General features: G+C 42.1%; 1 protein-coding gene across 1 annotated transcript in view; it reads right to left on the bottom strand.

The window, feature by feature from the left end:
* Positions 1-23,257, bottom strand: part of sorcs1 (sortilin-related VPS10 domain containing receptor 1) — a gene marked incomplete at both ends in the record, with an annotated part of 670,421 nt that overhangs the window by 262,411 nt on the left and 384,753 nt on the right. Inside the window, one exon of the mRNA XM_084318344.1 lies at positions 18,259-18,358. Coding sequence (XP_084174470.1) covers positions 18,259-18,358 — 100 coding nt within the window. The remainder of the gene's footprint in view (positions 1-18,258; positions 18,359-23,257) is intronic.

Raw genomic sequence — 23,257 nt, 5'->3', positions numbered from 1 at the left:
GGCGTTATAAAATGACAACCAACCAATGGATTTTTATTTTCTTTAAGCCATTATGAAGGCACAGTTTATGCACTCAAGTGACAATGAGAATGGACAGATAGCAATACTATAAAGTATAGATATAACGCTACACAGACACATCGGTTTGTTGACAAACCCTGGTCGTCTAGAACCATATTACACTGCAAACCGTGGTTGTCAAAGTGTTAAAGAAGACGTGTACGGCCCATGGGGACATTAACGTGTGTTGTCGGGTCTTACAAATAAATTTGATTTGATTTGATACACAACATACATGACATCATGACATTTATGGCATATGGACATACATGACATACAAGTATATAGTACTGTTACATTTGTGATATATACGATATGCAAATATACAGTACTGTTACCCATAGATCCTAACATAGAATATATACATATGATGGGAATGCGACTGTCTATTAGGAGGGGGTAGGGGGTTTGGACATTTACAGTGGCCAGTTTCTAATTGCAGCCTCCCGTAGGTGCTCTTTAAGCAGATGAAGAATACAGATGCGGGCTACCTTTATACGTTATAACGTTATATATATTGATTCTGATTCAAGACACTTTTGGATTCGAAGTGAGAAATGGAGTACCTCTAAAACAAAGGTAACGTCTGTTTTACGTGTACTTTACCGAAACTCCATCATAAAACATGCGTCTGTATGATTGCAGCGTCGTATAAACGACCCCCCCACACACACACACTTTGTGAAGAAACAAGGTCATGTGTTTACTTTTGACCCGGCAATAATATAGGTCTCACAAAACACACTTTATCTCACAATCTAGAAAACCAGCCTGGATTGTTTTGAAACGGGGCAATGTTTATTTTGGGATTGTGAACGAACGAGGGTATGTAGAAGCAAACACATTTTTGTGTTGGACTATAAATAGTGTCTGTCAAATGAGCCATACTATTGTCTCCATAGCTATAATATAGAATATGTATAGTTCTGCAAAGATCATGAAATATCGTGAAAATGGTCAAAAAAAGCTGGCACCAGGCAGTACAGATGGGGAAAGAGTGTGGCGCTCAATGAGTTAATGAGGGTCAAGGTGTAGGTGCTACTAAGTTATCTTCAGTAGTTTATTGAACACGTTCCACACTCTGGCAGATGCGGAAGTCTCCACAGACCACCACACGTAACCTCCGCTCTGGAACTGCCAACCTTCTCAAACCTCCCAGGACTAAGCTCTGTATCATGGGAGATCAGGCCTTCTGCTCAGTTGCTCCCAATCTGTGGAACGCTCTCCCCGACCATCTGAGGACACCACAGACTGTGGATGCTTTTAAACGTGACTTAAAAACCCACCTTTTGAATGGAATTTTTTTTAGACCCTGATATGCCTTGTTTTTATCTGTTGCATTACATGTTCTTAACCTGTAGCACTTTGAAATGCCAAATGTAAAGTGCAATATGAATTAAATAGATTATTATTATTATTATTATTATTATTATTATTATTATTATTATTATTATTATTATTATTATTATTATTATTATTATTATTATTATGTGTTATTATTGATTTGGTGGAAAAACCACATGTATACAAATTGTTATTCAATATAGAACATTTTCTAAGGGTTTAAAATACTGGAGGGGAATATTGATACAGTGCCCTGTTGTAAAGCTGCTATTGGTTTATGTTTTTATTTATTGTGATGTAATTTGTTGATTATGTTTGTGTTTTTGTTACTCTGTTGACCCTGTGTCTGTTAACAAAGATGATTGATTAAATTTGTTTTATTGAATTAAATCAGTTTTAGACTATTATACTAGTTTTTATTTGAATGATAAAACATTTTATTGAATGATTCGTTTTTATTGAATCAGTGTGCATGTTTATCATGGGGATCATTATTTATTTTAGTATTTAATGGCTATAACCAATGTACTGTATTTTGTGCTTTCATGTCCCATGGAAAAATGACAATACACATAATAATAATAATAATAATAATAATAATAATAATAATAATAATAATAATAATAATAATAATAATAATAATAATAATAATAATAATAATAATAATAATAATAATAATAATAATAAATTGGATTTTAAGAGAGAAGCGCCTTTCTCAGACTCAAGGACACTGTACAAGGAAAGGGTGGAAAAATAAAAATTTGACTTTGACTTGACTTTGATAACATGATACAGTATAAACTTGATCTAACTGGAGCATCCAAAGTTGAGCCAATTATGAACTGTAGAAATGCATGGATTCAAACCATCAGGGGTTAATAAATGTGAGGCGCTAATAAGGGCATGTACAACAATGACAAAGAAAGGACTTAAAGTAGTGTGGTTTTCACTCATTTAGCGGTATGCAAAAATTATAGACATTCTCACTGTACCTATACTTCTCCATCTTTTCTGTCTCCCTTAACTCATTCGGTGCCAGCTATTAGACGGAGCCCGTCATAGCAAGGGCACACTTTAAAAGATAGGAGTGCATCACCTTGTTTGTAGAGCTATAACTATATTATATATTATAGCTATGGATACAATACTATGGCCCATTTGACATCACCTATCTATCGTTCCATATGTGAAAACAAATTTTTTTTCCATCCATACGTTCCCGTGTTATACCGTGGTGAACGGTCTGGGGTAATTCCCGAAAATGCTGAGTTATAGCCTTAATAATAATATTAATTATTAATATTAATAATAATATTACTAGGGTTGGGTACCGAACTCTGTACTTTTAAAGGGGAGATGAAGCATAGCGTTATAAACATAGTCATAGCATCAAATTAGTATTTAGATAAACCACAGAAAAAAATCACGTTATAAAAATAAGGCGTTTCTAAGAAAAAACTATTTGTTATGTCCATTTATGTAGCATAAATCAACATGTGCGTCGCCATTTTGTTGCTGACGTCACAGAAATGGTTTCGCCCGGAGGCGGAGCCTCCCACCTCAGAGAATTAGACGCTGTAGCAATAGTATTAGGCTCCTCAAATATCGTTATTCATAAAAACACATTTATGTATAATATTTTACACCATTGAGCAACCCCAACAGGGGGATGCTGCATATGTACGCTCTGTCATCTTTGATATGGCGAGACCTGCAGTTGGCACTGTGTGAGGCCACAACATTTGAGCAAATTAATAATACTGCATGTTCTGAAGGTCCAGATTAATAATTAGAATGAGTTCAACAGAAAGGTATAGATTAGGCTATCACCTAAAGTCTGTTGGTTGCTATATGAGTTCAGCCTCAACCGAACTCAGTCTAAACTGTCTATTCTTTCTCCGTTATCCCCTGCCCGTTGCCGTCGGCAGATCGCTGCGGGAGTATGGTATTCCTCCTCTCCCAAAACACCTCTCTCTCCTCACTTTTATTCTCCAACTAACGGTTATATTTTTCTCCGTTCAATATGTGTTGAGTGGCTCGGCTGTATACAAAACTAACGGTATAACTTTGTCTCCGTTCCAATGCGCGCTGTAACAAGGAGCATATACGGGCAAACAATAAAACAATAAAACACTATCAGGTCAACAGTAAATATATATCTTACAAATAAAACAATATATATAGAGAAAATAATAAACATGGACTTATTGGGTGATGGCCCGGTCCGTGCCCCTCCGTTGAACCGGCCCCGGCCGTTGGTCTGGACCTCCAGAACACTGCAGAATAATAATACGTGTGTAACAAAACCATTCATTGTGAGTATATATAATACGTGGTTGGCCTATAGGTGGGGAGTTTGACTGGGGTGGTACACCTGTCAAACGGTAACGCAGGTGTCCTAAGGCGAGCTCCAGGAGGACAGAAACCTCCCGTAGAGCAGAAGGGAAAGTAACATGTGAATGTGATTTTAAAAAGGCTGTATTAAATGAGCCTATTATGGGATCCACGCGAACTTTCTACCATGTGTACATCTGGGCGTCCCGCAACTTTTACTCAATCACTTCTAGCCCCAAAAATGCTTAGAAAAGGAAAGCCGACAGTGTGTAAATAATTCGCTGTCATTCCGATTCGCGTGAAAATATCCACGGGCATAGATGAGAGCGTCTGCCACTTTTTTGCAATATATTATGTCTCTCGATTTTGCTCCCACGCGCTTCGGCTGGCTGTCACGATGGAGTGCTGTCACAGCGCAGCATAGAGGACATCGCACTTTTGCGCGCTGTTTAATAATAATAATAATAATACATTTAGCCTATATTTTACACGCTGTGTTTGGCCTATTAAATAGGCTAATTGTTTTTTCAGCCTGTTATTAGTATTGACTTCTTTAGTTCACGCCTCCCTGGTTTGCAACAACGCAACAGCCAATGTTCCGAGACATATTTATATATTTGTATAATTGTTGGGCTGTTTGAGGGGTGGGGGGTGGGGGTGTCTCGCAGATAATACAACTACAAGTGTAATTATATAATACATATTTTTTCTGTGGGTAACGTTACATTTGGTTGACAATTTGCTGGCTGACTTTCACGACACTCCATATTTACGTAGATATCTAACCAGCACTGTAAACCCGGACTCAGCCGAAACCATCACCGTGACGTCACCATCCAGCTAAATATAAAATGGCGGCGCCCATGGCAAAAACGGGGAAATTACATTTGAGTTTTCAGACAAATAAGCAGGATTTCCTCTTACCGTTCGCCAATGAGACTGGAGGAAAAAGATCCCAATTATTTGACGTCGATCTCCTTGATCCATTTCCGGTTTGTATGGCGCAATAAACGCCGAAATCATATCGATTATTGCGTTTCGAAAGCGATCCAAATGCACTCAAGTGTTTGTCTGGACCCACGTAACAAGATATTACTGCCAGAGGAATTTCCTCGATGCACCGATCGTCACTTCCGGTTTAGCGTGAGTGTAACTCGCCCAACCATCCACCAGGCGGCGGTATTGAGGCGTTGTAATCTCAGACTGCTGCAGTCCGGAGGGAGGCTGGATGAATTATGAATGCCATGGCAAAATCTCAAAAACGATTTACGCCGTTGTTGGCGCTCAACGCATGGCGTGCAATAACGACTTACACCGTTTATGGCGCACAATGTTTTAAGCATGGCGCCGACACACATATATATATATACGCGGTTGGCCCCGAATGTGTTAAAGGAGTAACTGGATTGGATGCATTTCAACAAAGGGGTGACAAACATAAATAGCAAATATAGCTATACAAAATATACCAGGGGCCAAGCAGCAAGTGCAACAGCCACATTTCCGTCAGAACACATACTACCATAGGACTGATACCTGTAAGCGCACATTACTATTACCATAGGACTCAGGGCCGCCTGGGAGAAATGCGAGGCCCTGTGCGAGATTTAACGCGATTTAACCCCCCTGCATGTTCTATACAACAAGAGGTGCAAATCCAGAGCCTGCAGGATAATGAAAGACCCTCACCACCCCAATAACAGCCTGTTTCAGCTGCTGAGGTCAGGCAGACGCCTGCGAACCCCAGCTACTAGGACAGAGCGGCTTAGGCTCAGCTTCTTCCCCCAGGCCATCAGAGCCATGAACAATGAACATTGAGTGCTCAGCACATTGAACTGTCCACACACAAGCACATATGAACACACACACGACACGCACACTGTGCACGCTCACACATGAGCAGCCACTTAACACTTTAACATGAGCGGGCACACACTCATGTCGCACACACGCACACTTATGGCCAAAGGAAAGGACACTTTAAATTAGAATAACAGGAACAGTGTATTGCACTACCAAAGCTAACTAGCATGTCCCATATGCTCTGTAAATAACTATGTACAGATACCGAGATGTCACTCCATGTTACCTGTTACCTGTTTACTGCACAATGTTGTTTTCTTCTTTTGATTCTATTATATGTACCACTGTATTGCACATCGTTGCGGGCAAGACCACCCGCATTTCATTGTATACCTGTATGCCGTGACAATTAAAACTCTTGACTTGACTTGACTTGACTATATTATATCGTAACTCAGTTACATCTATTCTGCATCGAACATTGTACATATGTCTATACTGAACACTGTGACCTCATTTTCTACTTCTAATTTACATGCTATACTATGTTATTTGATACTATCTTGTCTAGCACAGTCTCTGGAGCGTAACAGTAAGAAGCATTTTGTATGAAAGTATTCTGTACTTCTGTATGACAACTATTAAAGAAACTTGAAACTTGAGAGCAGAATGTAGATGTGTCCATTCTATTCCACTCTAGCTATATCCGCGTAATTGAGTTTACTTCTTATTTATTTATTCATGTATCTATTCACTGCCATTTTTTAACGATACAAATATTGTCGTATTTATTGTTATTATTATAATTATTTAAAACCGAGGATGTCTGTAGAATAGATGTGAACGCAATCAACATGATTTCTCCCAAATGAAGCCCTTAACTCAATCAGTGCCAGACCCGAGGATAGTCGGGTTTTCATCGTTATTTATTTTATTCAATATTTCTATTCATTACAGGCACACAGACTCTGGGTTAACATGGGGAATCATCCTGAGATCGCCAAAGTGCAATACCGCCCGCATCATCCCATGTGGCAGTATCAAGCATCCTTTGAAACCTTATATCTTGGCCTGTGTAACGTTCAAATGTCTCCGGGCATAGTTTTCTTTGTCAGGCGGGTTGAGTTGTTATCACGATCGCATTGAGAAGCGTCAAATGCCCCCGATGCATCTGTTGTGGTGGATTATGTTGGCGACACGATGAACACCAATACTGGGACTCGCGATCAGACAATTGGAATATTGTTTTTGGGGTACCTCCTAGTGAACGTAAGGACTAAATTATATCAATCCTGCTTTGATCCAACCATGATTTCACATCGATTGCAACGTGTGTGTGTAACGTTACTCCACAATGAATGCCGTTGTTGACGATCAAAGCATAAAAAAACGACCCTCCCCCTTTCATGCATTCATGATAAAACATAATACCTATTATATACATTTGATTTGGAAATAGTAGCGTGTCCAGGCGAGAAACGCCAACACTTTTTGGGGAAATTCACGTCTTGCTGCATATCGTCGTTTTCTGGGATTAGACAGGATCACTCTAAAACTATACTTATATTCACCACGGTATAACACGCAAACATATGGATGAACAAATTCATAATTGTTCACATATTGAACGATAGATAGTTGATGTCAAATGGGCCATAGTATTGTATCCATAGCTATAATATAGAATATAGATATAGCCCTGGAAACACTGCCACTTATTCCTATCTTAGCGTGGTAGGAACAAAATATGCTCAAGTCCGTGGCGCACACCAGTCTGTCCGACTTACGACTGCCTTTTTGTGCTCGTAAATCCTGCTCTTAGCTATGAGCAAATCACAGAGAAGGAATTCACCGTTCGTGAATGCCAAAATCAGCCGAAATATTTGTAAATGGAGTTACGATGAAATTTGCTCATAACTTTTCTCGTAAGTCTGTTGGTGAATGAGGACCAATCTCCCTCTATCTCTCTCTCTCTCTCTCTCTCTCTCTCTCTCTCTCTCTCTCTCTCTCTCTCTCTCTCTCTCTCTCTCTCTCTCTCTCTCTCTCTCTCTCTCTCTCTCTCTCTCTCTCTCTCTCTCTATCTCTCTATATCTCTCTCTCTCTCTCTCTCTCTATCTATCTCTCTCTCTCTCTCTCTCTCGGTTTCGCTGTCTCCATATCTCTATCTCTCTATTTTTATCTCACTCTCACTATACTATTTGTCTCACAGTAACTCTCTCTCTGGTTCCCTCTTTCTGCTTTTGCTCTTCCCTTCCCTCCCTCTCTAATTACATAATTATGCTTCCATTTTTCCTTATTTGGGCATCTTCATGTGACCCTCCTAAGTAGATCTACCCCAGTTCTACATCCATTCATCGACAGGTGGTAGACTTAGTTTGTAAAGAGTTAATAATGGTTATCTTTCTATTCCCTAGTGGCTGTTCTGTCAGCGGTTACCTTTCTATGTCCTAGTTGCTGGTCTGTCAGTGGTTACCTTTCTATGTCCTAGTTGCTGTTCTGTCAGTGGACTGGTTACCTTTCTATTTCCTAGTTGCTGTTGTGTCAGCTGTTACCATTATATTTGCTAGTTGCTGTTCTGTTAGCGGTTACCTTTCTATTTCCTAGTTGCTGTTCTGTCAGTGGTTCTCTTTCTATTTCATGTTGCTGTTCTGTCAGTGGTTATATTTATATTTGGTGTTGCTGTTCTGTCAGTGGTTATCTTTATATGTCCTAATTGCTGTTCTGTCAGCAGAACCTTTCTAATTCATAGTTGCTGTTCTGTCAGTGGTTACCTTTCTATTTCCTGCCAGCGGTTCTCTTTATATTTCCTAGTTGCTGTTCTGTCAGTGGTTCTCTTTCTATTTCATGGTGCTGTTCTGCCAGCGGTTATCTTTCTATGTCCTAGTTGCTGTTCTGTCAGTGGTTATCTTTATATTTCCTGTCAGTGGTTCTCTTTCTATTTCCTGTTACTGGTCTGTCATTGGTTATCTTTCTATTTCATAGTTGCTGTTCTGCCAGTGGTTCTCTTTCTATTTCCTGTTACTGTTTTGTCAGTGGTTATCTTTATATCTCATGTTGCTGTTCTGTCAGTGGTTCACTTTCTATGTCCTAGTTGCTGTTCTGTCAGTGGTTACCTGCATATGTCCTAGTTGCTGTTCTGTCAGTGTTTACTTTTCTATTTCATGTTGCTGTTCCACCATCAGTCTGCCTAGTAGCACTGTGCCTCGACTCCTGCCTGCCCCATCACTGGACTCCTAGCCATGCCCTTCCCTGGTTCACCTCACACCAAGACCCCACTCAGCCTGGTCTAATAAATGCACCCATTATTGGGTGTCCTCCTGCATGTCTGCTTGCCTGTCTATGTGCTTCTGCACCTGGGTTCACATGTCATAGCCATTATAAAATGGGCTGTACTTAACAGCTGGGGGCGACAGTGGCTCAGGCTCAGGAGGTAGAGCGGTCGTCTGGTAATCAGAAGGTTCCCGGTTTGATTTTGGCTCCTCCCGGGCAGTGTGTTGAATTATGGCGCTTTTCCACTGCATGGTACCTACTCTACTCTACTCTACTCTACTCTACTCTACTCTACTCTACTCTACTCTACTCTACTCTACTCTACTCTACTCTACTCTACTCTACTCTACTCTACTCTACTCGTTTTAGGTACCTGGTACTTTTCCACTGCAGGTACTAAAATAAAGTACTCAGTTTGTCTCTGTGTGGGGAGGCGGGGCTACTGGTGTACAGCTGAGAGCTCCATAGCTCTGTGAGAGCTCCAGCATAGCTATGTCCGTGAGCTAGTAGGCGCAAGCCAGAGTAAAACACAGTTTTCAATCAATCAATCAATAACAACATTAACGAGACTCTCGTTGTGTCTATTCTGCTAACGCTAATGTTACCTCTCATTGTGTCTATTCTACAAGCGTTAACGTTAGCTAGGCTGTCTATGCTAACGTTAACGTTAGCATTAGGCTAACAAGCTGTAACGTTACCAGTCGCGTCTATTTGCTAACGTTAGCATTAGGTAATAACCGATTTAAAATGGATGGCGATTACCTCACGTTGTGTCTATTCTACTAGCATTAACGTTACTCATACAAACAATCAATAGCGAGTTATATTGCTCACGCTATGTACGATAGCCATGCTAAAACGCTAGCACAACATTAGCACAACATAAGCTTAAGCCTTAACAAGTCAGCGATCTTTTTGCGAGACTAAACTCTCCGCTCGGTGGCAAATTGTGTTGATGTCGGTTTTGTTTAATCAATAAATGAGGCAGAATACACAGTGACTGTATCGTTTGTTTATTGAACTTGTGCCTGCTGCAACCATAATGAAATCCTATGCGAGACATTAAAGATGGCGGCTTTCTGTTTTCGTTCAGACTCTCCAACGAGTGACGCGTCTCTCTTCTGACCAATCAGTGGTCTGCAGTGTTTCACGTGACTTTTCTAGTACCAGTTCTACCCGCTTGGCTCGCGCTTGGAACCACGACAGAGCAGGGACTAAAAAAGTACCCAAAAAGTACCGAAAAAGTACCTGGTACCAGGTACTTTGGTAATGGAAAACCGAAAATACCGAGTAGAGTAGAGTAGAGTAGAGTAGAGTAGAGTAGAGTAGAGTAGAGTAGAGTAGAGTAGGTACCATGCAGTGGAAAAGCGCCATTAGTGTCCTTGAGCAAGACACTTAACCCCTAAGTGCTCCCCATGAGCAGGGTTCGGCATCTTGTATCATGGTTGCCTCCGCCGTTGGTGTGTGAATGTGTAAGTGAATGGGTGAATGTGAGGCATACGTTGTTAAGCGCTTTGTATATAAGCACTATATGAATGCAGTCCATTTAACAGCTAAAATTATCTTACTGTAGACTCAGGGGTCTCAAACTCGCGGCCCGCAATTATGATATTTTGTGGCACCCTACTTGACATCAAAGTTTAGTGTTAGTGTGGCCCGCGCGCAACTGTTTGCAGAGTCGTTGTGCAAGTTGGATGTTTTATTTATTTTATCACTTGTAGGCTACCATAGCGCAGGTTCATGACAGCAACGTTACGTTAGTGACTTGGTTGAAACGTGATTCCAGAGTGATACCAAGTGGAAGGAAAATATATCCAGTGTGTATGGCAGGCATTCTTGAAATTCTCCGCTGTCTCCTCTGCAAGCAGTGCCCTGCCTGTCTGTGTGTGTCTGGCTACTCTGGTCTAATCACATTCAGCGTCTTGTCAGCGTTTCCCCCCCCCACCCACAGTCTGCGAATCAGAGCAGAGTAGGGCAGGTTTTCACAGAATGAATGTTGTCTCTTTCAGCGGGTCCGAGTCAGAGCGAGTTGACAGCGCATCTACAGGTAGTCTAATCTGCAGGTACTGTAGCTAGTAACCTCGTTCCCAGTTTTACAGTATCTCCGTGAGATAAATGTAGCTAGTAGCCTAGTTTCGCCAGCAGGCAGTTAGTAGAAAAATATGGCATGCTCATCATGCTGAATGGACTGAAAAATATGCGTGCATCCTCCCAACACCAAACCAATGTGCCTAATTATGCCAAGAAACGGTAGCTCTTGTGAAGATTGGCATATTTGAAATGCCACTACGAAACAAAACACAGTTATTTTGATGCAGCCTTTCCTCAAAATTCAGTGCTAAGAACCACAAAAATAAATGGAATGAAATCATCATATCAAGCTGCAAGCAGAATTATTGTTAAAGCTATGTCACAATGAGAAAAAGCAACCAAGTCCTCACTCAGTGGCATGGGTGTTGGCTAAACACAAGAAGCCATTCTCTGATGTATACATAATAAAATAATGTATGACTGAAGTGATGGAGACCATGCTTGAAGGCAAACAAAAGCAAATCCTCCTCAGATAGCACAGCAACCAGAATAACTGAAATACTGGCTGATGATTTGATTAAACAGCTTTGTGATAGAATAAAAAAAAATGCACAGTGCATTTCCATAGCTGTGGATGAGTCCACTGACACCACTGAGAATGCTCAGTTGCTGGTGTTTGTGAGGTTTTAGTGAGTTTGTGAGAAGATTGGATCAGTTGTACTTTTTTTTTGAATACTCGAAACCCTTTTTTTGTGGAATATTTGATGCGGCCCAGCCTCACCCAGACTCTACCTCCAGCGGCCCCCAGGTAAATTGAGTTGGAGACCCCTGCTGTAGATTATCTCACATTGCACACATTGCTCAATTTGCACAGTCTTGCAAATTCACATGTAAAAGTCAACAACCAATTTCAACGTTTCATCATGAGTTTCACTACATTTGCATAATGTAATTTTTTCCATGTATTTACTTGCGCACACGGGCAGTAACTGTCGGCGTGATACCTTTGGTCTCGAAGAGGCCTTTCCTTTCACTGGGATATTTTTGCCGCTGCCACTTTCCGGGGCGCTTTGAGGCCATGAAATATTAAAGTTCCCTCCTAAGTACGTGCTTGTTCTGAAAGAGAGGCGATGAATGGAAGTCTTTGAAGCTCGACAGTGGGCAAGATCTCATCTCTGGCGAATTCCTGCACCGCCCACCTGCCTGTTGTTGCTGTCTGAGCCACACAAGGCCGTAATTGTTTATGAACTGTTTTTGCAAACATATATACAGTACATACAAACACACACACAGACACGGGCATGCACATATGTGTGTGGGCAGTGGCACACACACACACTTTATGTTTATGTGAAATATGGGGACATTACATAGACTTATATACATTCTGTAAATAACCCTAACCTTATTCCTAACCATAACCATAACCTAAGCCGTAACCTAACCATAACCATAAACATAACATGACCCTAACCATGACCTAATCATAACCATCACCTAACCCTAACCATAACAATAACCAAACCCTAACCCTAACCTAATCATAACCCCATCATGTTTTTGGTACCAATTTTGTGAGTGTGTAAACAGGGCCCTGTTTCATGTACGTGGTTCAACTAAGTCGATCAAGATGTCCATTATCCAGCTTCAGTTAACCCGATGTTCGAAGCCGGGATTTTCCTGTTTCACAAAGGTGGATTCAGTCTCGTTAACTCAAGCCAGACTTGCGAGTCAGGCTAAATGCGCGCGGCCGTTTTAGGTGAAAAGCCAGCACGTATCGATGGCAGAGACCCTGATTCTCAACGGCATTGATTGATTAATTGATTTAAGACTTTATTGACAGATTGCAATACGGCTCAATCGCCTCGCCGACAAGTTAAATGCGTTATCTATAGGCTAATTCTAAGTCCCTCATTACCTCAATCAATCAGATTATATTTCTTTAAACTTGCCTGCTGGATTGAATAATCAAATGAGATCTTGCTAGCGAAAATAACTAGTTAACTGTTATACAGAATTACGATACGGCTCCCTTACCCATTGATTGATGTATAGTCAATCTTTAACTTATCTCCAATGTGGTCTAACGGGTTGTTCTTTTGACTTTCACACGGACGACCGGGGTTCAAGACCCTAGTTGTCTCCTTTTTTTTGCAATATAGGAATAATTCAATTTGGTGCACGTTGAGAGCTATATAAAGAATGACATCCTCAATGCATGTAGATTTATAATATTTTAACTTAAATCCAGGCTACTTTGGCGTATAATCATTAATATTATATTCAAAAAAATCATATTGGAAATACCGGGTTTTGAACCCGGGTCGCAAGGTTGGCAGGCTTGAGCACTACCGCTGGGCCACTGTGCCAGATGGGATAAATTCATTGTTTATACATTAATGAACGAGAGACCCGTGTTTAGAATATTCCTTATTTTGAATGAAGTTTTATTTCTTTATCCTCATTCATTCATGTGACGTCAACGGCTCATTCAATTTCTCAAATCCGTCAAACAGCGCATCTCATCAGACATCTTAATCCCAGTTACAATTAAAATAACCAAATTTTTGTGTACATCGCACGAGCGAGCGCCACCGTCGCCACGGTATATATAACGTGCATTATTTAGGACAAAGTGAATTTAATATCAGCATTTTGGGTCTATTTTACATTTCAAAAGCCCCCTCTGGAAGAATGGAGCACAAAAACGTAATTCAGAATGGTATAATGCAGATCGTAGACTGTGGGAATAGTTTCAGGAAACGAGCTGTCACTTCTTTGCGGGGGCGTGGCTCTGCGTGATCGGGCTAACTTGAACTTGAACTCTGCTTTCGAGCAGGCTCAAACTTTTGGATCTGTTGGCATGGTGATCTGGAAAATCCACGTACATGAAACCGGAAAGTCCGGCTAACCCAGTTATCCAGCTAAAGTTATCCGGCTAACTCAGTTATCCAGGTACATGGAACGGGGCCCAGGTCAGTGTCAGTAGTATATAAATACAAGTACACACACACACACACACACACACACACACACACACACACACACACACACCACACACACACCACACACACACACACACACACACACACACACACACACACACACACACACACACACACACACACACACACACACACACACACACACACACACACATACACACACACACACACACACACACAGGGGTAGGGGCTGTTGTCTGGAAAGCAGTAGAGTCCAGCGATTGTTTTTTTTTTCATGAGAGTCACAGAGGTTGTTCATCTGAATCTATCGACCGAAAGAAAGAAAAAATTCCCCCGGAAAAAGAAAAAACGTTGTTTATCCAAACATCGGTGGCATTGTGGCAATATCAATTTGTTCCAGACAGCGATCCCTAAGCAAGGCAACACATTTTCCAATATTCACCGGCCTGCATCCATCCTCCCGTTATCTATGGTAATAGCATGCTCTCAGAAAGCCGTTCACACAAAAACATGAAATCATGTCCCCTAATGTGTGTTGAAGAGGCATCCAGCCCCATGCGTGCCATGATATGAACATTGAACCTGATGCCACGGCGTTGTTTTGTATTGTGCAGAACCGTGTCCGGGACTGACCCATGAACTTCTCTCTCTCTCTCTCTCTATCTCTCTCTCTCTCTCTCTCTCTCTCTCTCTCTCTCTCTCTCTCTCTCTCTCTCTCTCTCTCTCTCTCTCTCTCTCTCTCTCTCTCTCTCTCTCTCTCTCTCTCTCTCTCTCTCTCTCTCTATCTCTCTCTCTCTCTCTCTATCTCTCTCTCTCTCTTTCTCTCTTTATCTCTCTCTATCTCTCTCTCTATATCTATCTTGCTCTCTATCTCGCTCTCTATCTATCTCTATCTATCTCTCTCTATCCATCTATATCTCTCTCTCTATCTCACTCTATATCTCTCTCTCGCTGATGCACTCGTTCTCTCACACATTCACTCTAGCCCTCTTTCATTCTCGCATGCACTCTTGTATTATCTCGCTCTTTCTATCTATCTCTATCTCTCTCTCTATCTCTCTCTCTATCTCACTCTATCTCTCTCTCTCGATGATGCACTCGTTCTCTCACACATTCACTCTAGCCCTCTTTCATTCTCGCATGCACTCTTGTATTATCTCGCTCTCTCTATCTCTCTCGCTCTCTCCCAATGCTTTATTCTCTCCATCCCATGCAGCAACAGAGAGCTAATTTACTCCAACTACTGTGTGAAGAGAGGGGCTTTTGTCTGCCACCAGCAGCAGTCACATGACATCACGCCGGGGGTGACCAACCTGCACTCCCTCATCCTACATGTGTGGCGTGAGAGAGATAGTTTGTGTGTGCGTGTGTGTGTGTGTGTGTGTGTGTGTGTGTGTGTGTGTGTGTGTGTGTGTGTGTGTGTGTGTGTGTGTGTGTGTGTGTGTGTGTGTGTGTGTGTGTGTGTGTGTGTGTGCGTGCCTGTGAGTGACTGACTGACTGACTGACTGACTGAATGAGATCATGAGTGCATGTGCATGTCCCTGTGTGTGAAGAGACACATTAACAACCCATGGAGCTGTTTCCAGGTCTGCATCTGATCACTGCTCTGTGTCGTCAAACTGATGAACTATGTTCTGTTGTACAGTCATATCATGTGTTCCTGTCTGTCTTGTTAGGGTTACTGTAGTGTATGGTACAGTGCTATCCGGTGTGTCATATGTTTTGTTAGGGTTAATGTAGTGTTTGGTACAGTCATATCATGTGTGCCCTATGTCTTGTTAGGATTGCTGTAGTGTTTGGTACAGTGTCATCTGTCTTGTTAGGGTTGCTGCAGTGTATGGTGCAGTGTCCTCTGTCTTGTTAGGGTTGCTGTAGTGTATGGTACAGTGTTATCCTACGAGGGCCCTGTCTTTGTATGATTGCTGTAGTGTTTGGTACAGTACCATCTGTCTTGTTAGGGTTGCTGTAGTGTATGGTACAGTGCCATCTGTCTTGTTAGGGTTGCTGTAGTGTTTGGTACAGTGCTACCCTGTGTTTCCTCTGTCTTGTTAGGGTTTCTGTAGTGTTTGGTACAGTGCCACCCTGTGTTTCCTCTGTCTTGTTAGGGTTGCTGTAGTGTTTGGTACAATGCTAGCATGTGTTCCCTCTGTCTTGTTAGGGTTGCTGTAGTGTTTGGTACAATGCTAGCCTGTGGTCCCTATGTCTTGTTAGGGTTGCTGTAGTGTTGGGTACAGTGCTATCATGTGTTCCCTATGTCCTGTTAGGATTGCTGTAGTGTTTGGTACAGTAATACCATGTGTTGCATATGTCTCGTTAGGGTTTCTGTAGTGTTTGGTACAGTAATACCATGTGTGGAATATGTCTCGTTAGGGTTGCTGTAGTGTTTGGTACATACATATCATGTGTGCCCTCTGCCTTGTTAGGGGTAGGGTTGCTGTAGTGTTTGGCACAGACATATCATGTGTGCCCTCTGCCTTGTTAGGGGTAGGGTTGCTGTAGTGTTTGGCACATACATATCATGTGTGCCCTCTGCCTCGTTAGGGGTAGGATTGCTGTAGTGTTTGGTACACACATATCATGTGTGCCCTCTGCCTTGTTAGGGGTAGGGTTGCTGTAGTGTTTGGCACATACATATCATGTGTGCCCTCTGCCTTGTTAGGGGTATGGTTGCTATAGTGTTTGGTACAGACATAGCATGTGTGCCCTCTGCCTTGTTAGGGGTAGGGTTGTTGTAGTGTTTGGTACAGACATATCATGTGTGCCGTCTGCCTTGTTAGGGGTATGGTTGCTGTAGTGTTTGGCACAGACATATCATGTGTGCCCTCTGCCTTGTTAGGGGTAGGGTTGCTGTAGTGTTTGGTACATACATATCATGTGTGCCCTCTGCCTTGTTAGGGGTAGGGTTGCTGTAGTGTTTGGCACATACATATCATGTGTGCCCTCTGCCTTGTTAGGGGTAGGGTTGCTGTAGTGTTTGGCACATACATAGCGTGTGTGCCCTCTGCCTTGTTAGGGGTAGGGTTGCTGTAGTGTTTGGCACAGACATATCATGTGTGCCCTCTGCCTTGTTAGGGGTAGGGTTGCTGTAGTGTTTGGCACAGACATATCATGTATGCCCTCTGCCTTGTTAGGGGTAGGGTTGCTGTAGTGTTTGGTACAGACATATCATGTGTACCATCCACCTTGTTATGATTAGGGTTGATGTAGTGTCTTGTACAGTGCTACCCTGTGTGCCCTCTGTCTCGTTAGGGTTAGGGTTGATGTAGTGTTTTGCTACAGCACTATCATGTGTGCCCTCTGTCTCGTGAGGGTTGCTGTAGTGTTTGATACAGTGACATTATGTGTGTCTTTTCATCTTCATCATTAGATGATAATTAACTAGAAGAAAATTACCTCGCCTGATTAGCCGTGTTAAAGGCGAGAAGCGGAGCGAGATGGGGGGGCGTTGAGGAAGAGCAGCCAGAGACGAATGCCTCTCCAATCATCACTTGGCCTCAACTTAGGAGGGGGGTGCATGGTGTCGCAGTGGCCGTAAATATGAACCATTTCCCCGTCTTGATTAAAACATTGGCATTTAAACCCTCGCCAACCCACCTCTCCCTTCACCTTGTCTATAATTTATTAATTCTGGAAAGAGAGGGGGGAGAGAGGAGCGAAACTACAGCCTAGCTATTAATATTAACCATTGGAGAGTATTTTCTTTAAGCTCGGCTAACTATCTCTGGGAGGATATTACATTTATTTTAATGGATCTTTTAAGAGATTGCAGTATATGAAGGAGAGAGCCTAAAAACGGAGCCCGGCGGGAAAGATGCCAACAAACTCACTGCCCAGTGACAATACATACAATTTAAAGGTGCTATAAGTGGTGTTTTTTTTTTCAAATAAGTGTTAAATAACTCTACATTCCGACAGCCATCACTGATATATAGTGTTCGGTCAGCAACATGGGTCTCCCAGCCCCTCAACTCTGCAGTACACAGAAATTTTATTTTCTGGTATCCCATTCCACTTCTCCAATCAGGAGAGAGAACCCTAGATATTTGTACTTATTTCAAGAAATATTGCCAAGCCAGATTTGCTTACTGCACTGGCAGAATAGTTTACCTCTTTAAAGCACATTATTTGCTTAAAACTAGTTTTAATTTCTTATTTTTGTCAGACACTTTTCAGTGTGGAGTTTTCACTCTTGATTGGATAAAGTGCATTTTCTGTTTACTGCAGAGCGGAGGGACATGGAGACCCATGTTACCGACCAAACACTATATCAGTGATGGCTGTCGGAATGTAGAGCTATTATTTGAACATGTAGACCACTTATTTTAACAAATAAATACCACTTACACAGTACCTTTAACAAGTTCCACTGGGAACTTGACAAAAGACAAAAGACAAAAAACAACCAACAGTACTGTACACATGAAGACAGCATGTAGACGAAGCCCATTACCTTTCTCTTGTTGTTGGGACTGACGTATAGATAACTGAGTATTGTCTTCGCCCCGACTTTCTCATTCAGCTTCTGGTAAGTGGCTCCGTAGTCGGTTGACCTGCAATTTAATCAGAACAGGTTGATGAAGACTCAATGAATTACTTGTTGCAATTATACGTCCCCAGGAGATTACAGATGGAGGAGCCGGGGGGAGTGTTTGCATGCAATTAAGTGCTTCTTGTGCTTAGTGCAGCAACATGCACCACGGCAGGAATACAGAGGCCAAATAATCGCGCCCAGTGAGTAGTGACCTTACCTGTTAAATAGTGTACATAAACAAAACATGGCACAGATGGAAATATATATATATATATATATATATATATATATATATATATATATATATATATATATATATATATATATATATATATATATATATATATATATATATATATATATATATATATATATATATATATATATATATATAATAGTATGCTCCTTTTCAACAACTTAAAGGAACACACCAACATTTTGGGAAGCGGACAGTGCCGGTTAGCCTAGGCATTGTCCAACTAACACATCTCCCGAAGGCGTTATATCCAGCAATTGCATATCCAGCTAGAAACACATTTTAGTGAACGGTTTAGGTGGAAAGACAGAAGTCAAGGTACACCCATATGCAATGTGTTGCATAGTGATATAGAGCAGTGATGAAAGAAAATGATGGACTACAAATTACTACTATAACGGAAGAAAAGGCTGGACTACAAACTACTACTACAATGAAAGAACAATGCTGGACTACAATGACGCAGTTTAGAATCAGTGTTTTCTGTCAGAGAGAATAACTCACTTTGGTGTGTACTTTGGGCTTTGTAATTTACTAGAGGAAAGGGACAAAACCAAAACGCATCCCCTTTCAAATCCACCCAAAGCTGCATTTCTATCTAAAAAGATACAGCCTTATTGGTCTCCCTCGTTCCTATAAAATGTACTGTCAAATAATTGTCTTGACAATTGAGCAAGGCTAAATGATTACCATTAAGTGACAAGACAAGCACAGCAAATGGAACATATACAATTTATGGAACATGACCTAATAACCTACAGTAAGACTATGGTATGGCTGCATTTATATAGCTTGTACTGTACAACTTATGGCTCACATTCACCCATTCACTCACACACTGACAGCGGAGACAAACATGCACTGTTACTATGGTAACAACAAGGACAAGCTATTGAGATATTAAAGATTCAAGTGAATACAACACAGTTCTATGAGTCACTTTTCCATGACTGAGACCAACTAAATTCCTCAGAGTTGGTTTGACACCACTGACATGTCTTTTAGTATTGTCCTACTCTGAGTGCACCGACCTCCAATTGTAGAGTGGCTGACGCACAAGATATTTAGACAGGGAGACATGTTCTCAGAAAACATTCCATTCCATAACATTCTTAGTAGTGAGTTTATAATATAAGTTACATTGCAGTCACACTAAAAACTTGGTTTTGGTACGAATCCAAGTGATAATGTTTTATAATGAGAAGTGATGTCTCTTTTCTTTCTTTCTTTCTTTATTAGGCCCATCTCTGTTGACTCACCCTCAACCCGATACATTAGACACACATTTATTTATGGAACTTATTTATTTGTTTAATTTATGGAATAGTAGGGTCTTGGCCAACATGACATTTTCAAAAAAACAGTTGGGCCATCTTGAAACATTTGGATGATGGCCAACATTGAATGAGATGTGAGATGCTGATCTATTTAAACGTTGGTCAAAGTGGTAATGTGAAATTTATGTTTTCTTGAAATCTGGCATTTCAAGCCATCTCTTACGTTTGGAACAAAGCGAGCTATGCTTCAAAACAACATGTAGTGGATCACCTTACAGTACATTGCATGTTGTCACTTCAAACAAAACAATTATCAATGGATGTGGATCTTTTTTGTTGCTGCATTTCTTTCTCCCCTGCTGAGTGCTGTTGAATCCATATTTGACAACCTGGTTTGAAATAGCAGTTATATCCATTCAACCTTTATTTTGTCTCGAAAACAAGAAACAAATGGCTGTAAACAAGCAAACAAGAATCAATCAATAAAACAATTAAGAACAACTGCAGACTGGGGTGATATGGTTGATCATTAAATATTTAAACTGTCCAAAGGATACTAACGTGTTGAGTTTTAAGGTGCTTTCACTGCATTGCAATACATTCCATGTGTTGGGGAGAAACTAAAAGCATAAAGGTATTACCTGACTTCTATCAGCATGTGACTTGTAACACCAGAGGCGGTAACATCCTAGATCACTGTTACACGCAATTCAAGGGTGGATACAAGGCTCATTCTGCTAGTGGCTTTGGTAAGTCAGATCACGCGTCCATTTTCCTTTCACCAAAGTACAAACAGAGAATCAAAAGCACTCCCGTAGTCTCGCGAGAGGTGCAGAAATGGGATTTGACGTCAGAGGAGACGATCCAGGCTGCGTTTGACTGCACAGACTGGAGCGTGTTCCGCGACACAGATAACATGTCTACACGGATACAGTGCTGGACTATGTTCGTACTTTGGTGGAAGAAACAATCCCCACTACCACAATGAGAGTTTACCCAAATCAAAAACCCTGGGTAGACAAATCCGTCCGTGAAGCTCTGAGAGCGCGCACCAAAGCATACAACGACGGCCTAGTGGCAGGCAACATGAATGACCACAAGGTGGCGCGATACAACGTAAGGAGGACAGTGACAGAGGCCAAACGGCGCTACAAAGATAAAATTGAACTCCAGTTTGAACAGGCTGACTCTAGAGCTATGTGGCAGGGGCTCAAAACGATGACAGACTACAAAGGCGCCTCCCTCAAACTGAACAGTGACATCTCCTTAGCAAATGACCTCAATACCTTCTATGCAAGGTTTGATGCTGGTAATAACAACACCAGCCCACAAGCCACGGCAATGGGGGGGGGGGGGGGGGGGGGTCTGCTGCTGATGGAGACTCAGTGTTCAGGGTAACAGAGCATGAGGTGAGGCGGACCTTTAAAAAAGTGAATATCAGGAAGGCAGCAGGTCCGGACGGCATCCCCGGCCGCGTCCTAAAAGTCTGTGCCGACCAACTGGCCCCGGTATTCACTGACATATTTAACCTGTCCTTAGAACAGGCTGTCATCCCCACCTGCCTGAAGAAGTCCACTATTATCCCTGTACCCAAAAAATCCAAGCCTGCTTGCCTCAACGACTACCGCCCTGTAGCTCTCACCTCCATAGCCATGAAGTGCTTTGAGAAGCTAGTAAAGGGCTACATCTGCTCCTCCCTCCCCATCAACATGGACCCCCTGCAATTTGCATACCGCCCCAACAGGTCCACGGAGGACGCCATAGCCCATGTGCTGCACACAGCAGCATCACACCTGGACAAGAGGCAGGGGAACTATGTGAGAATGCTATTCATCGACTACAGCTCGGCATTCAATACCATAGTCCCCTCCATACTCATAGCCAAGCTCAGGGACCTGGGCTTGAACTATGACCTCTGCCAGTGGGTCTTGGACTTCCTGACGGGCAGACCCCAGGTGGTGAGAGCAGGCAACTGCACCTCCTCATCCATCACCCTCAACATAGGGGCCCCCCAGGGCTGTGTTCTGAGTCCCCTCCTCTACTCCCTGTACACACACGACTGTGTGGCTCAGCGGAGTAGCAATACAATCATCAAATGTGCTGACGACACAGTGGTGGTGGGCCTGATCTCTGCCAACGACGAGAGTGCCTACCTGGAAGAGGTCAAGGTCCTGGCGGGATGGTGCCAGGAAAACAGCCTCTCCCAGAACGTCAGCAAAACAAAGGAGATGATTGTGGACTTCAGGAGGTCGGGGGTCAATGACTACAGCCCCCTCAGCATCGACGGGGCACCGGTTGAGAGAGTCAACAGCTTTAAGTACCTCGGAGCCTACATATCCGAGGACTTGACATGGACCACACACATTGACAGTGTTGTGAAGAAGGCACGACAACGCCTCTACTTCCTCAGGCGACTAAGGAAGTTCCAAGTCAGTCAGAAGATCCTTAAGAACTTCTACTCATGTACAATAGAGAGCATCTTGACTGGCAACATCACCTCCTGGTTTGGGAATAGCACTGCACAAGACCGAAGCAGACTACAAAGAGTGACACGTTCAGCCGAACGCACAATTGGAGGGGGGCTCCCCACCCTCCAGAACATTTACAACAAGCGTTGCAGGGGCAATGCTAAGAGAATCATTAAAGACTCCAGTCACCCGAACAACTGCCTCTTTGAACTGCTGCGGTCAGGCAAGCGATACCGGAGTCTCAAGGCGAGCACAGAAAGACTCAGAAGAAGCTTCTATCCCCAGGCCATCAGGCTGCTAAACGAACAATGAACACTACACAACAACAACCATCAAACGCACATAGCACACACATCCACACGCACACACTCACTTTAAACAAACACACTGTAGCACCCACTCCACACACTTTATAGCACACACCCACTTTAAACAAACACACTGTAGCACCCACTCCCCACACTTTATATTTATTGATGAAGGATTACACTACAACTCGTACACCTTACTGTAAATTGTACCTAAATTGTACCTCATCCCATTTCTGCTTTGCACTATATAGTACTGTACATTAGTACACTGCATAGTATTGTATATTATATGGTAACTCAGTTACGTCTATTCTGCATCGAACATTGTACATATGTCTATACTGAACACTGTGACCTCATTTTCTACTTCTAAATTACATGCTATACTATGTTATTTGATACTATCTTGTCTAGCACAGTCTCTGGAGCGTAACAGTAAGAATAATTTTGTATGAAAGTATTCTGTACTTCTGTATGACAACTATTAAAGAAACTTGAAACTTGAAAGTTCAGCGTAAACTCTAGGGGTATGAATTGTTGGCCCACCATTGGAGCAAGTGTGATAAGATAGAGGGGACCAGTCCAATGAAGTGATATAAGGGGGAA

The sequence above is a fragment of the Notolepis coatsorum genome (assembly GCF_963971535.1).
Source record: "Notolepis coatsorum genome assembly, chromosome: 7".
In the NCBI taxonomy this organism is placed as follows: domain Eukaryota; kingdom Metazoa; phylum Chordata; class Actinopteri; order Aulopiformes; family Paralepididae; genus Notolepis; species Notolepis coatsorum.
Note: the sequence above shows the minus strand (reverse complement) of the source record. Positions and strands in the feature narration are given on the sequence as shown.